Raw genomic sequence first — 18,022 nt, 5'->3', positions numbered from 1 at the left:
AATCTCCTACAAAATACATACACACACACACACGTGCATATGCGATAAAAAAATTAAAAAAAAAAATTTTTCCTGTATATTTGTGTACTATTATAAAAATTCTGTTATTTTTTTTTTCTAACGGTACTGTTTTTTTTTACTATAGCCTTATCATAACGAATCAAAGCATGAAATAAAGAAAAAAATTTTTATTTTTGTTCTTTTAACTGTTAAATTACAAAAAAAAATTAACAGGTCCTGTTAAATTAAAAAAAATTAACAGGTAATTTAATAGTTTTGTTAAATGTTCTGTTAAGTTAAATTTAACAGGATTTAAATGTTCTGTTAAGCTAAATTTAACAGGATATTTGTTATTCAAATAAAGTTGTTGTCGTTGTTGTATTATATTGAAGAAGATGAAAAGAGAGAAAAAAGTAGTAAGAAAAAAATAAAAACAATGAAAAATTTAAAATGTTTGGGTTTATATTTGGAGTGTATTAAAGAGTCTATTTAGCATTATTATGCGTAAAGTCCGATTTTCGGATATGTTAGTTGAATAGAAAATTTTTTATAGTCTTTTAATTCGAAATTGATATATGAGAAATTTTGAAAAAAAAAAGGGAGGAGGAGATATTTCTATCATAAATTTTGATTCACATCACAAAAATTAGCAAAATTAGTCAAAGCTGCAATTCAGAGTTTAAGTTAAGGAAAAAATTTCTCTAAATCTGGAATTTTATGATTCAGGATTGAAACGAAATTCTTATATTATATTGTGTGATGGAGATGGATTATATGGAGATCATAAAAGTCTAAGCGTGTTATAGGCACTTTTTAGGAATATCTATTTCGATATTCTTGTTTTAATTGAAATCGGAAGGGAATTTTGAAATTTTTTTGCAATTTTCCATGTGCTTTTACTGCATATTGTAAGGACAATTTTATAAAGGTGAGTTCTTTAACTATGCATACGATTGCGATTTGTAAATTAAAGTGATTCATATAACTGACTTGATCGTCAAATTAATGACGTCCCGGGAAACTGCCATACTAGATTCAAATATTGCTAAATCCCCTATTGAAATAGCATGTTGCGAAAATAAAGTGAGAGAGCCGGAAGTACAATAAGGAAATAACAAATTGTATTAAACAAAATATTAATAAGTTGCTTTGAATTTTTAATAAAGTAAAAATATAAACTGACTCTAGAATCTAAAAAATCTAAATTTAGACTCTAAACTGTAGGAGTAAAAAACTTAACAAGAAGAATCTTATTTGCCATAATCTTATTTGTTTATCTACTTTTTTAATTTTTTACAAAAATTTGTAATTTTTTCGTTAAGAAAAAAAAAAAAAATTAATGTAATCATATTTTTGTATCCGATATGTAAAAGAGTTTTAGCGAGGTTGAGTATTTTCATGTGGTTTTGCAAAAAAGCTTTTTAAAATCATTAAAATTTGATAAATGACGGTATGTAAAAGAAACCAAATATTATAAGGTGTTTTGTAAACCAAACAACATTGAAATCTGTTAATATATATATTATGTTAATCAATGAACATTTACTGTAACGGTATTGCATATTATCTGTTCTCTATTAAAACCTTTAACAAAGAAAGTCTGAGGGTACAAAGAGGTTGTATGTACAACACATTTTATTTTAACTGTTATTTAATCGTAATTCTTTCTTATCTGTTGTATGTTATGTTGGTGTTCTTCAATATTTTTTATTATTCATAAAAAAATTTAAACGGGAAAACTGTAAACTGTTATCATTTTTGCAACGGTATTTTTTAATTTTTTACTTTTTTGTATAATGTGCATAATATTTGTACTACATTAACAAAGTTGAAAAATATTTCAGTTGTGCGCAAAAAAAAATTTTTTTTTTTATGTTAACATTTTGTAAGTTTCTATGTATGTATAAATAAAAAAAAAAATTTTAAAGCTTTTTCAGAGTACCATTAAAATATTTTATGAAATACGTACATATGTATATTTATGTGTATAATAAAAGAGAAAGGTAAAGTCTATCGTATAAAACCGAAAACAAAAATAAAAATAAAGAATAAAAAATGTTAACGTTAACCCAACCCACTTTGACCGCATTAAATTTTATTTATTTTTAAGCAGACAAAAAATTATGTGAAATTTTTCAGTACTTTTCTCTTTTCATCCATTTTCATAATATATAAAAGTTATTTATAATTGCTACTGCAGGAAAACATACTTGCAAGTAGCTTTTTTTTCTAAATTTAATAAAATCTTATATACAATTCTCTTTTATTAGTTTAAAAATTTAAGAACTCAATTGCGAGCAAAAATTTGAGTGTCTGATATAATAGTAAAACTGTAAAGTAGGTGTAGATTAATTATTTTTAATAAAAGATTGGGACTTGTATAATTTATCAGTAAAACGTTTATACATTTTATTTCCAGCTTAATAAAGGCATTTCTTAATCACCCTAAGCCAATTCAAATTTCAGGATATTTTGCAAATTCATCAAATTTTGATAATTTCAAATTACAATCGGTTTTTCTTATAGGCATGAGCGGATTTCAAATTGAGTACTTCGTAAAAATCGTTTTTTGTCATTTGCAGCTTTATTTTTCAAATTTTACTTCGTTATCGAGAGATATACGCCCAAGCAACATTTCGTTCAATTATTTATAAAATTATCGCAGCCTCTAATAGAGCATTTTAATCAATAAAATAATTTGCGAGCTACTTTTACGACCTAACAGGAAAATTAACCGCTTGATGTAACATTACATAAACAAATGGAGATCATGTTCATTAAATTTACTACTGAATCGTCATCCTGTTGAATATCGTCATTTGAATGATTAATTGCATTGAACACACTTTAAACTCAAATAAAATCTTTCCCTTTTCCTTAAGTATCACCTTTTATTTTAACAATATCTTCGAACTTTTTTTTAAAGGTTTATTATATTTTAATCTATGACTCAATTGATAAAGTACTCAATGATATATAGGCTAATCATTATTAAATTTACTTTCAAAATGTCTTCCTTTTAATTAACAGCAATTGAATGTATGAGATTAGATTCATTAATAATTATTCTTTAATTTGTAAAATAGAAAATTTAAAATTCGTGTGATACACAAATCGTATTCACTTATTGTATACACGTGAACTCGGGCCATACACACGAGCAATCGCCACCCAAGGAAAAATAAATTTGAAATGAAAAATAACACTTTAAATATTGTATAGATAATTTTCTTAAGTGCCTTTGTATATTTTTGTTTCAATTACAATAGTAATATGTATGTATATAACAGAAATTCATGATATAAAATTTAGGGGCATATACACATGCAAATATTTTAAAATACACGTATGTATATCATGGATATCCTCCCTATAATGCAACGATAAGTAATGTAATATCTTACATTATCTATTTGTATAGGTTATGCGAATATATTTAGAATTAAAATATTGTTGATCATATTTATGTGGTTGCATGGATTATTATAATTGTGCGATTGTTCACAATATATTCAAAAAATTGTTTTTGCTTACGGTTATTATTTCTTACATATTTAGCAAATACACAAACCTGGTTCTAAATTGAGCTCTTAAATTGAACAAAGCCCAATATTTTAACATTAAAATTTGCCTTTTGTAAAAATTTTAGGGTGAAAAGTCATATAGTGAGTGATTTTCGGGATAAACAAATTTAAAAAAAATTTTTAATAAATTTATTAGAGGTCATTAAAAAATTTTGGGATTTACCAATTAAAATTCCCAATTACTAATTAGAATTTCGTTCATCCGTTGAACTTTTCGTTTACTCTTTTAAATAGAGAAATAAAAATTGTAAGCGCTTGTCCGAGTATACTTAACCCGGTTTTCACTTCACTCATCTGATGAGTTTTAAATTTAAGTAAGAAATTAGATCCTCAATTTTTAAAACTCTTAAAATTTCCTTTAAGATTTGTAATAAAAATAATGTTTTGAATTAACTTAAATTTTTATAAAACAATATTTTTTCTCTTAATAAAGCTTTAAACTAAATTGTGAGATTAAAGTATTTGAATGAAATTGTACAATTGCGCCGCTCCTTAATTACGCGTCGATTTTCCCAAAAAGTACAAAATTTATCTTAATATTTAAATTTATTTAATCTACATTTTAATATGCTTTATAGCTTAAAAAATTATAATAATTTTATTTTTATGATAACAATTATCGTTTTGCATATTTTTGATAATTTTTTTTACTTTATTTGTTAAGTTTCTTTTGGGAACGACTATAAAATTATCTTACAATTACTTTTAAATTTGTATTAGTAAGCTGGGGAGAATACGTTGTGACGTAATATATTGTAGTGTTATTAAACCATAATTATTTTACGAACATGTACCGAATATTTCACAGTAAGAGTGAGATAAGAAAAATTCCTATCCTTTTTTTTAAATTATGAAATGAATGTCATTTTGCAGGTTATTTATTTTTTGTAATATTGTTATATTTTTTTAATATACGTAAGATTTCTATATATAAGGAGGTTTTTCAAAATTGTAGTTTTCACGATTATCTCGCTGTACATGTAACAATGAAATCTTTATGTTCATTGTTCCTATTTAACATGCATTTAAAAAAGCAAGTCCCTATTAAACTATTACTTGCTTTTCAACTTTCTATGAAACTTTACGTACATTTACGTACATATACAAATGTACTTCAAAAAGTATTCCATTTGTAAAAGGTTTGTAATTATAAATGATCTTTTTGTAAAACTCATTAAAACCACTTAAAATTTGTTGACTCACCAACGAAAAAATCAATCGAAATGTGAAATTATACGGATATTTTTTTATGTTACTTTCATTTTCATAATGTAGATGTAGATCATTAAGTGTTTTTTAATGAAATAGGGAATTAAAATTTTTTTTTTATCTAATCTGATATACTCCAAAAAATAAACGCGTAGTTTTTTGTCATTTTATTAGAAAAGAGACAAGTTAATTTTCAAATTTATTTCTGGAAATGTGTTTGTGTGTATTCGCTTAATGGAAGTGTCAAATGAGCAGGTATGTGTATGTTTTTATGTGAACACATACAATTAGACAAAACTTACTCCTCTAAAAATCCTGGTGCACATATTAAGAATTGTGCAGATGTAAAAACGGTAGCACACTCATTTTGAACAAAAAAAACGTTTTCAATTATACTCATTAATAAAATGCCAAAATAATAGTGTTATGCTAAAAGATTTATTGCATACTTTTTGGAGAAAAGAGAAAAATTAAAAGAAACTTCAACTTAATTTAATTTCATTATGTTCAACTGTCAATTCAATTACATGAGTTAATCTGAGGTTTGTCTATCTAATGTTCACGTGGCTTGTGCGTTTGCTGAATTTAAAAAAATTTTTATGGTTTCAATATACTAAATTACTTAAAAATTGTATATGTGGGCTCAGAACTTTCAAAGAGAAGGGAATTGATACCATATTTCTTTTATCGGTTTTTTGCAGTGGATCTGTTTGTAAAATAAATTTCTGTTTTCGATTTTTGTAAAAAATCGTAATAAAATTATTAAAAAAAACAGTAGGTGCACTGACTGGCGGGCGGATGGACGGAGTGAAATTAATGGGCACATATCTTCGAATTTGATTTGTATTTGTATAGTATTTATAGAGGAAAAACATTTTTTTTTTTAAATCAATGTAATTATTATAATTAGTATAATTAATTTATTTACAAAATCACCACTCTCAACTCATTCATTTTGATTAGATACTCGTATATTAGTATTCAACTTAAATGTCAACATAGTAAACTGGTTCATTCAACTATTCAACTATTTTTTTTTTTTACTTCTTCTTGTTGTTTGAATTCAGATAAAAGAAAAAAAAACAACACAAAATCATTTATTGGAAAACATTTTTAAAAAAAATATGATAGTTTTCAAAATTTGATTAAGTTTAGAAACTCTTGCGTACGAAAAAATCGAAAATTTTAATGAAATTCGCTATGTACATTCTTATATAATTTGAAAAAATTATTGCAATACTTTTCAAAAAATTTAATGATCGAGCAGACACCAAATTATTTGAACGTCTAAAAGACGGATTAAGAATATGTTTTAAAAATATATTCTTATTCTGATTTAATAGGTAAAAATTTACCAGTTAAAATCTTTCGACCTTTCTATAAATAAGAAATCAGTTGATATTTAAGTAATTTTCATTAATCGAAGGTCTATTACACATAAATTTTAGTAACATATTTTTTGCTATATTAAAAATATGATTGGCGATAACTAAATAACTAATTGAGCTAAGTTCACCAAATTTTCACAAATGATTTCTTGTAGTAAGTGCCAGAACCCTATTTAAATTAGACGTAATCGAGGTATTGCTTCAGGTAGCTGGTTCGGTACAACTTCAAGATTTATTTGACTATATTTTAGAAATTATGAAAGTCGTGGTATTGAAATTTCATAGAAGTAAATATATCATAAATACATACATGATACACGTTTTCATTGTTGTATTTTGAAAATATGATGCTGGAGTTAAGTAAAAAATCGTTCAAAATTTAAAATTTCAAAATAATCAAATTTAAAACAGCTTAACTAGTATTTTTCAATTTCTGTTTTCAAATAACTGGACATATTGTGGCGACGATGAATTTCAAGTGTGAAAGAAATTTTATATTATTTCTTGTATAATCATTTTATACATACGAGTAGGAAATTGTAAAAAAGCCTGAAATTTAATAAACCAAATTGATATTAAAATAAAAAACAAAACAGAAGATAATTAAAAAAAACCTGGAATCTATTGTTTTAGTGACGAGCTTTTCGTCTACAACTAATTTATTTTTGTTATACATACATACATAAATAGATACAAAAAACCTTATCTTGAAGGGTTTTACGAATTTGACTTTCAATATTAATTGATAAGAAAATATCGATAGTAAAATAATAGAATTTGCATTAAAATTTTTAGCAGCTATATAATTACAAATCACATCGAATTTTCCTTTTATTACAAAATTATTCTTAGTCTGATTAGTACTGTATAGTAATATTAAAGTGCTCGCTTAATTATTAAAATGTTTAAAAAAATATCAATAAATTTTATTTTATTAATAAGTTTACAAATATGTGCTTTTAATATTGAAAATTCTAATTCATATGCATTAAATGAAACCTTAAATGGAGGATTATTTGGTATCACATTATTTGATAAATTAGCTGTATTAGAACTCAATCAAACTGGAATTAAAAGATCAGAACCAAAAATAATTGGTGGCGAAATAGCAAAACTTAGAGGCAATGAACATATGGTATCAATTAGATATAAACCTAATGAACTAATAAAATTTGGTAGTGGACATTTTTGTGGCGGTGCTTTAATTACACCAAAAGCAGTTTTAACTGCTTCACATTGTTTACTAGTGTAAGTTAAATATTTTTTTTCGTATATAATTTTTTTCTTCCAAATTCTTTTAACTGCTAGTGAATAAAGCACGTTTAATTAATTTTTTTTTTTTTTTGTGTTTTAAAAAAAAATATTCTTGTAAATGTGGTATGAAACCAATATGTATATATTTTGTATTTATATGGCATATAATAAAATTGATATTGCGTAATGCTAATTTCATATCATATAAATCGTTCGAATACAACTTCCTTAATTCGGCCCTGATGTGGGTTTTGTGTAAAGCACTTTATTATACATTTATACTCGTATTATACATAGGATTGGGTTTTTGTATACGAGTACTACATTAGGGTTAAAATTAAGTAGTTGATAAGTCAAATTATATCGTTGAAAATACTAACTTGGTAGACTCAAATCAATTGATTCTTAGTGGTTAATTTTTTTAATTTAATCCCATAAATGTAAGTGTTATTATTGAAAGTGTAATAATCTTAACTTCTATTAATTTTATTATTTAACTTCTATTAGTTATGAAAAATGTTGGATATTGTGAAAAATTATAAATTTTGGTAGCGTTAACGTGCACATTAAGACGCTAAAATAAATCCTTCTCATATTTTGAAAATTGAAAATTGAAATAAAAGTTGCCTGGAATTCGAATAGAATACTCGTACTTGAATTATGAAATATCTCTTTAATTAGCGAATCTGCCGGTGAATATCTGTAGATTAATTCAAGCGTATTAATAAAAATTTTTCGTCAATAAATTTTAAAACAAATCATTGTTGTAACGTGGACATTTTCTTTTAAAAGCTCAATGAAAAGTTAATTTATATAATACAATAATAATTCAATTTGATAAGAAATTTGGCTATCTAATCTAATTCCAAATATAATCTTATATTTTTATATAATTTTTGCGATTTTTGTTATTAAAGTTCTTGAAATTTATTATTAATTTTTTTTTTTGTTGTCTCATTTTTTATCAAATTTTAAAGTCATTTAATTATTTTTTGTCAATTTTACACTCTGAGATTTAAAAATATAAAAAAATTAATTTTTGATTTATTTATTACGTTTATTACCTTTCCAAAAAATTTAATTTCAAATCGAGTACTAAAGCTTATTAGATTAAAAGTAATTTGTTAATGATATAGGAAAATTTTTTATAGGAACAAGTGCAGTAGGCACTTCCATACAATAAACTGTTAAGAGTAGTACTTTCTAAACTATAATATTAACTTTGTATGTAAAATCGTGCGACTAAATATTGTCAAAATTTATTTGGTACACGCTTTTTTGATTCAAATTGTATTCCCGTTTAGATAAACTTCAATTTACGTACTTATTATGTACATTATAAAGTACATTTGTTAGAAGCGGTAGCAATTGTTTATATAGCAATAATGTTTAACGCGATAATATTGTTGTTGACTTCATGTACCTTTTGTTTATTTTTTTGATTTTATTTTTATCACCAATGTTTAAGAATTCGTATAATAAATTTAAAAGTATCACTTGTATGTTTTGCTGAATATTTAAAATGTGTGAATTTAGTGAATCACGTATGGAAGTTCTTACGACAGAAATTTATATGTGTATAGATAAAAATGAAAATAAGAAAAACATTTTACTTTTTTTGATGAGAAATTCTTGAAATTTGCGAGTAACTGTTTTGCGAATAACTGTGTTAACTTATTTTACGTAAACTAAAGTATTTGGGATCTTTCCTCGCGTTTAAAATATCACCAATGTAAATTAAATCAATTATACAATTCAATTGTTAAATTATAATATTTGATAAAGTGAAATTAGTGCTTGAGTACTTGCATGTAAAAATATTGAAAACAATTTCGAAATTGCTGAGTGATTGAGAAAATGTTTGAAACTAGTGAAATGGTTTAATTTAAAGTAGCTCAATAATATTAATTAGCCAAGAGAATACTCTCTTATATTTTTATATAATTTGGATTAAATTGTTGAAATTTTCAATTTTTCCTTGAAGTTTACGTTTCTTCTAATATCTTAAATAGCTTATTCACTATTTCAATACACTCAATGTTATTGGTGCTGCCAGAAATATTGTTTCTGTATAATGATTATTAATGTAAAAATTTAAAATAATGTGTATTTATACATTTATGGTCGGCGTTCAAATGAGTATAAATCCAAAAACTGCTTTTTTTCAGGAGGAGGAAAAAACTGGATAAAATTATGTGTTGCATATAATCTACCAATTCATGTAGAAAATTAATGTTTTTAAACGTGTTCTAAAAATTCAGCAATATTTTTAAGAATTTAAAAAAAAAACAAGGATTTATTCTTATTTGAAAATTATAGTCATTGGAACTTGTACTGATACAACCAAACTATTTTATACAAGCAAATTTAATTCTTACATAATATAAAATTTGCGACAAATTCGTTTATTATTTTATTTAAAAGAAAATCAAACATGTTAAATCGACTTGTGTAATATAGAACCAGTTCCAGTGACTTGACATGTCCCAAAATTTTACGATTAATTAAAAATGTTACTAATCAAATGAGTGCAAGTCACCATTGAAATAGCAGCAGGAAATAACATTATTGTGGTTGTAACAGTATATGCCCATAGTTAAACTGTTTTTATCGTGTAACTTTGTAAATTTTTAAAGGATTTTCTAAACGGAATTGAGTTATAATATTTTTACAGTGCACGAGTTCATGAATTTTATTTTCTATCAAATACAATCATTTTTGAAAAATATTATAGATATGTGGTCGTTATTAATTAAATGTAATATAAATTTTCTTTACAAATTTTAATTGATGCCCTTATTATACCTTATACATACGTGAAATTTGAAAAACCCTATGAATTATAAGTAAAATTTCAAGCATTTAACAACGTTTTCCTCTATACTATTATATATTGTTTCTTATCATTTTCAATTTACAACAAAACAAAAATATAATTTGATATGCACTAAATTTATTGCTAAAATATTAAATTAAAAGTTTATACAAAGAGGATTTATCAGTCACGTTTAGATACCAATACATTTTCTCAGCAAAATTTTTCTGTTTCTTATAATATTTTATGTAAAATAAGCATGAATCACATAAGAAAGCACATGAACCGAACTATGCGTTTACTCTCGAAAATAATATAGATTTATTCGAAGTGAAAACCTAATCACTACCTTCAATCATGCAATAGAATGAAAACCTATGAAACAAGTGGCATATTAAACGGGTTCTCACAGAAAAAATATTTCAATTTTAATTACGTTTTTTTTTTTGAAGTCTTGAATATAATATGAAGTAATTAATATTAGACAAATAACTTTCGTATTGTGAAAAGGGAATTCGTTTCTTACAAAGTATACATAATTTATAGGTATGCAGATAATTATTAGGCATAAGCATTTGATTGTCACTTGAAACTTGTGTCACTTCTGACTAATATTTGTTTTCTTTTTTTTTATCTTAAAGTTATTCTTAAGTATTTTGTTTTCTGATTAGAGTTCATTGTTAGTCAAAATTCTGAAATCTCAGTGAATAATAGGAACCGAATTGGTTTAATTTTGTACTATTTTAAAATCAAAATTCTTTATAAAATAAGTACTTACATACACCCTTACTTTTTAATTGTGAATCAATTTTAATTACAAGCGCTTATTACAAGTTATTTTACAAAATATTTTCTGTTACTAGGCACGCCGAAATAAAATTTTAGACAAATTTAATTGTAAGTGTTTCGAATCGAATTTCACTCTTATGATACAATCATGTCGAATTCTTATCTATAAAAACAGAGTATAAGCGAACTTGACTTTTGATTGATAAAAATTACCGATATCATTGTGATAAAATATCCGATATAATTATAAATCGATACTTTTCATTTCATTTACTTTTTTTCGTAATTGAGTACGTACTTTTAGTGTGATTTCTAACCTAATAGTGAATAGAATTAATTTGTTGTGTTTTAGTCTTTTTTATTATTAAAAAAATTGTGTTTAAATATGCTACCCACGTACAAAATAAAATGGTCTAGTTACTTGTTTTTAATAGCTTTACAAATATTTACTTTTAATATTAATAAATTAAATTCACAAGTAGTTAATGGAACTTTAAATAAAACATTATCTGAGGTAACATTATTAGAAAAATTAAAATTGTCAGAATTTAATAAAACTGGAATGAAAAAAATCGAACCAAGAATAATTGATGGAGATTTAGCAAAACTTAAAGGTAATGAACATATGGTGTCAATTAGATTGAAATGGAATGATCAAAAGAAATTTGGTGCAGGACATATTTGCGGTGGAGCTTTAATTTCAACAAATAAGGTCTTAACTGCATCTCATTGTTTATTTATGTAAGTTTTGGAACATTATAATATGAGAATTGAAATGTAATTTCTAACTTCTACGTGAATTAGTTTTAGCACAAAATAAAACACTACCAAGTTAAGCTTATGTTTTATTTGAACTTTTAATTTAGTACCGTGAATACCTTTAATTTTGATTTTTTAATTGGAAAATTTGTCGTGTTTTATGTTTAATAGAAATCATATTTGATATCTTGTTCCGATATTAAGTAAACAAAATTTACTAATTTAGATAATTAAGAATTGAATATTATGCCTATTGAATTTTTTTCCAAAAATTTTTTTAACAAAAGTACTTATTAGTTTAACTCTTTTTGTCCGTCTGTCCGTCCGTGGACATGTTTACAAAATTTCTACACCCTTGAAGATAAAAAGCTAAAGAAAATTTTTTCTTCTCCTTGGCTTCTGCTACCTCGATACAACATATTTGAACTTTAAAAAAAGAAAATGACCGTAAAAAATTTACCGTTGTTTAAAATTCGTTTTTTTCCTATTTTTTTTATATCGGTTTTCTTCTAGACCTCAGATTATAGGAGTTTAAAATTAGATTTAGATACCTACTAATAAATTATTGACTTCGTTACAAAAAAATTATCATCTCTAGAAATGTGTTAAAGTTGAATTTTTGGCACTTTATATTTCCGAAAATGCAAGCTTCTTCAAGTTTCTATAAGTGCAGAAAGCTAACGGCCAATGCCATGGCACTAAAAAATATAATTTTTATTTTTTAAATCATGCAATTAACCCTTGAAATATAGCATAATGTTAATGCCTCTTTCAAAGAATGCATAGAGTGCTCATCCTAAAGGTATGCAATCGTTTAAAAATATGCGTATATGAATGAAAATTATTTCAATAAAGTAGTACTCACATAGATTTTTTTAAAGCAGTATTTTCGCTTACTGAAATAAAAAGTTCTACATTACAAATCATTTGTTCTACATTACAAGCATGAGATGGGAAACTTATTATGTTGCTTGTTTAAGGGAATAACGTGATTTTAAAACATCGTGTAGGATTCTAAAGAAATTGATAAAATGTTTATTTTTATATTTCACTGAAAAGTCTTTCAATTTATTTGCATTTCGAATCGACTATGGTCAAAAAAAAATTTCCAAATGAAAGTTTGGCAAGAAATATTCAATTTTACTTTCAATTAACATTTTGGACTTAAGCACGTCTTAAACACTATTGTTATACAGTGGCTTTAAAAATATTTTATAGAGAAGAATATAAAAACTTCGTTTTAGTAAAGTAGTGTCAACAATATTATCAATCTTTTAATTGTTGGGTAAATATTATTAAAACATAAAAGATCATAAATTTCTACTAGCTTCTATTTATTTTATTTATAGGTTTTACATTTGATTTTTTATACAATATATCGTTTATTATTATAGATGTATCCGGTATTTAAAAAAATATTTACCGTCACATATAAAATTCTGTTTAGAATTAAAGTCAAAATTTGGAAATTAAATTTATAGATTCAACATTGTCTAATAACTCGGATTACTTTTCATTAACCAGTATTCATAATTGTATAATATAATACTTGTTTAATAATTTGAAAATGATTTTTAATAAGATTGTAATTGAAAATTGTAGTAAATTGAAATTTAACCTAAGATAACTTACTCTGCATACGTGCAAATAGAAAAAAACAGGGAAAATAGGGTAACTTGTGTTGTAGTTTTAAGAAAACATATCTAAAAATTTCATTGTAAATGAATATAAGAAGTATCGTTGTTATTCTTTAAGTAAATATGAATCATATTAAAATATTTTATTTTTGCCTTAGCTAGAAAGATAAGAGTGAATTTTTAGTGATTTATCATCACTTTGTAAATATATTTTTATATTTGCCAACTAATAAAGAAATTCAGACAGTAATTGATTAATTTGGGCACGCGCTTCACTGTTTAAACTTTATTTTGTCAAAAATGTGATTACCTATACTTGAAATTCCTAAGCCAGCATTTAAAAATAATACGAGATAAGTACTCGTAGATTTATTTTCACAGATATTATGACACTTGCATTTGTAAGTGCGATAATCTCGTGTTCGAAAACTTTTGACAAAATAGAGTTGACCGTGTCAACCTTGTGATAGCCGTACGAATTTGTTATCCTACGTGCGAGTTATGAATATCTCATACCTGACTATGGGACTATATTAATTTATGCAAAATTTCAGTACTGTGTATTCAATATTTTTTAAGATATGGCCAAATTACTGTTGAATTTTTATGACAGCTACCAGAAAGAGCCAAGCAGTTTCAACGACTTTTATCAAACACATTGGCCCTACTAATATATTTGCTTGTGTGAAATTTCAATACCATAGCTTTTATAGTTTCTGAGGTATAGTGAAATAAATTTTGAAGTTGTATGGCAGCTACCCGAACCAGTACCCTGAACATATCCAATTTAAATAGAATTCTGGTATTTACTATAAAAAAATCATTTATGAAAATTTGGTGAATTTAGCTAAATTAGTGTTTGAGCTATCGTTGGGACAGACGGACGGACAATTGGCGCTGATCAAAAACATATACTTGAGTCTATATTTCTGACCATTATTTCTTAGCGTTACAAGCGGTAAGGCAAATTTAGTATACCGTTCGAACATACGTTCTTACGGGTATAAAAACGGATAGAATTTATAAAAGAATAAGATAGACTGCAGTGATTTCCAAAGTGTTTTATGAAGACCTGCTAGGGGGCTACAAAAAATTATGAATCTAAATAAATAAGTACTAAGGGGGTCTATCAAAAATTCAAAAACACGATAAGGGGTCTACGAGGGAAAAAAGCTTGGGAACCTATGATATAGAGCTTCCAATAAGTGATAAAATATACGCAAAGCATTTTTACTCATAGCGTAATACAGGTTGATTTTGGAAAGATAATAATTTTGCTAAATTTTATATACCAACGATGTCCAAATGGGGCTCCTTTTGAAATTCAGGGAGAAGTTAACATTAATATAAATACATAAATATACTAACTCAATATTTAATTAATTGTTGACCTAAAAATAATAAAAAATCTTTCTTTGAACAAAAAATACATATTACAATTGCTTATCTGCTTTTAGTATGATGGTCTTAAAATTTAAATGGTCCCTCATTGAAAATGAAATGGAAAAGTTTTGTTTTTGTTATATAGTTCACGTTTTGTGCTTAATGAATTCACTTAACGAACCGCCTGGTATGTCATCTATTTATGTTTCTTTAATATAAGTTTGTTACTTGCTGAAACTAAATCTCTAGTAATCTGTAAAGACCTAAGTTAGCAAATGACTATCTAACTTATTTGTTGTGACTTATTGACTCACGGATATACGATTGTTTACCAAATTCTATAGTCTTCTATACTATATAAAAATATATGAAAATATTCTTCTATAAAAGTAAGTTTCTAATGAAGATCTATTTGTATACAAAAGTTTAGCTTTCTGCTAAATGGCGCAGAAGTTTTAAAAACAAACTAACGGGAAGACAAAGTAAAACAACTATCGGTTATTTTAAATTTTTTTTAACGTAAAATAAACAGGAAATAGAAGTAAAAAAATCATTCCTCGATAAGATTATAGGTCCTCTAATTAGGTAAAATAGGTAAAACGTTTTCATCTTGGTTGAAATAAGTTTTATTGAATTCTTTCCAATATATTATTACAAAATCGAAACTTAAAATTGTTTTATAAAATTTTAATATTTAATCATTTATTATTTTTAGACCAAAATCAACTGTGGAATGGAGACCTAGCGATTTAATAACTGTTATGGGTATTTTGGATCGTTCTTCCAGAGGAGATCATCAGGCTCGTGATGTAAGCAAAGTAATTGTCCATCCTAATTTCAGTATGCAAAACTTTAGGCATGATGTAGGAATATTACTTTTGACAGCACCATTCCAACGTAAGTAAGGAAACATTTGTTTTACAAGAAAATCATATAACTATATTTTCATATACATCACAATACATTTTTGTGATTCACTGATTTCATCGACTTCAGTTGCTATATTTTAGGTTTCGCTATTTATAAAGTGATCAAGTTTGAATATTGCAATTTTGTAAATCTAATTTAATTTTCTTGTTTTTTTTTCTTCTTTCATTCCTTTTCTACAAAAATGAAATTTTATTCTAAAAAAATAAATGTTTATAATGCAAATTGCGTTAGCACTCGATTTACCGTTCAGAAATCCCAAGGAAAACTCAAATTGGTAGATCCTATATATTTAGGTGGAGATTTATGAAACTCAATATATTTAGATAGAATTATCAAATCTTAAGAAAAGATCTACAGATTGAAATTTTTCCTATTACATTTAATCAGAGGCAATTGTTGTTGTTTTAAATAAAGTAATTATTGATCACATCTCACATCTATGAAGGTTATATTGTCGACAGTTTAAAAGCGAATTTAGTTCTAAAGAAAGTCCGAAGTAATTTTATTCTTTTAAATATCATAGAGTTTTTATTTAAAGTTCTTTAACTCACAGTCTATATTGTACAAATTTAAACTTACACCTAAATACTTAAAATTAAAATTTCTATATTACCTTAAAAATATCACAACTTTTAAGTTATTACAAACTTTGTATGTAATTTTAGTTACTGCAAACGTTAAAACTATAAACTTTACCAGAACTGGAAATGATTTGACCACTGGACGACCTCTTACTATATCTGGATGGGGTGCAACAGAAATGGTAATAACACACATGTTAGAGTTTAAAAATTATTTTTCAATTGAATATTCTTAAAGGAATCAGCAGGCAGTCAGTATTTATTAACAGCCACCGTTAATTTGGTAGATCATCAAGAATGTAGGGATGCCTACAAATTAATTAATGAAATAACGGATGGTATGTTTTGTGCAGCTAATGGAGTCAAAGATTCTTGTCAAGGTAAATTAAAATGCTCAAGAATTATTTTTATGTTATGTGTCAATGAATTAATCACATCTACCCCATTAATTTTTGTATAATTTATAGTTGTATAGTTTATAGTTATTTTGTATAGTTTGTAACTTTTCATCTTTTCAATTTTAAATTTTTAGGTGATTCTGGGGGCCCAGTTATTTTCGATGGTGTTATCAATGGAATTGTTTCGTGGGGTAAAGGTTGTGGAATAATAGGCTACCCTGGAGTTTATACTAATGTTGCAGTTTATAAAGATTGGATTGAAAAAAATTCAGCTGGAATGTTAGGTTTCAGTCGAATTTCATTGTTTATTTTTATTTGTTTTTCTTTGTTATTAAATGTAAATTTTTAGAAGCATAAGTAACTAAAAAATAAATAGAAAATATTAAGATTGTTAAATACTTTTGTAATTAATAACAAAATCTCAATTTGAAAATTCTAAAATAAAATTTATTTAAAAAGATAATATTGAGTAAAACCAAAAGAAAAGAAAAAATTGCAATCGATTGTTAAATTTCAAATTAAAAAAATAATTAATGCCAATATTTTATGACCAAATCAAATACATTAGCAAAACTTACAATTCAAATAAAATATTTTATGTTAATTTAGAATAAAAATTATTAATGGACCTAATGGATTCTTTCTACTAGTATCCTTCATATTAAGTTTTAAAATAAAAGACAAATTTTTAAATTAAAAGGTATGCAATCGGAGGCAACATAGAGAGAATTAATTTTATATTGTGTTACCTTTCCTACAGTTGTACTTATATTTTTAATAATAGACTTGTATTTTTAACAATACAACATGTTCAATTGATTTTCTAATCGAAATTACTTTGAAAGTTCATTATTTTTCTATAAATTTTAGAAGTACGTAATTTCTTTATTAGTTACTTACAATAATTTTAAGTTTTCTGTTATTCTTTATGACTAAAATGATGAAAGAAATAATTGTAATTTGAATTGCTCTCAAAAATTAATTAACACTCTGTCTATGGTATGTAAATCTTAAGCAGCTCAATTTTTACAGATAATTAAAATGCTTTTACGTTACATACTCGTACATATATAGGTATATGTAAATTACTGATAAAGTGTTTTAAGAACTCACATTTTTTCTAGGCGATGTAAGGAAACAACGTAATACCAATACCTGAAATAAATAAAATTAGTTAAAAAAGAACAATAAAGTTTTAATTGAAATTTTTTGTTTTTACTGCTCGCAATAAAGTATTATACGATAAAAATTTCATTAGCGACTCATACCTGAGTTGTAAGGGTGTACTGTAATAT

General features: G+C 25.1%; 1 protein-coding gene across 1 annotated transcript in view; it reads left to right on the top strand.

The window, feature by feature from the left end:
• The window catches only part of LOC129618917 (trypsin-2-like), a 42,434-nt gene extending 25,186 nt beyond the window's left edge, over window positions 1–17,248 (top strand). The window contains exons 2-6 of the mRNA XM_055533946.1: window positions 7,115–7,429; window positions 15,534–15,715; window positions 16,414–16,511; window positions 16,568–16,709; window positions 16,862–17,248. Coding sequence (XP_055389921.1) covers window positions 7,115–7,429; window positions 15,534–15,715; window positions 16,414–16,511; window positions 16,568–16,709; window positions 16,862–17,076 — 952 coding nt within the window. The 3' untranslated portion in view covers window positions 17,077–17,248. The remainder of the gene's footprint in view (window positions 1–7,114; window positions 7,430–15,533; window positions 15,716–16,413; window positions 16,512–16,567; window positions 16,710–16,861) is intronic.
• Window positions 17,249–18,022: the final 774 nt, after the last annotated feature.

Source organism: Condylostylus longicornis, unplaced genomic scaffold (assembly GCF_029603195.1).
Source record: "Condylostylus longicornis isolate FDR11 unplaced genomic scaffold, ASM2960319v2 ptg000010l, whole genome shotgun sequence".
Lineage (NCBI taxonomy): Eukaryota > Metazoa > Arthropoda > Insecta > Diptera > Dolichopodidae > Condylostylus > Condylostylus longicornis.
Note: the sequence above shows the minus strand (reverse complement) of the source record. Positions and strands in the feature narration are given on the sequence as shown.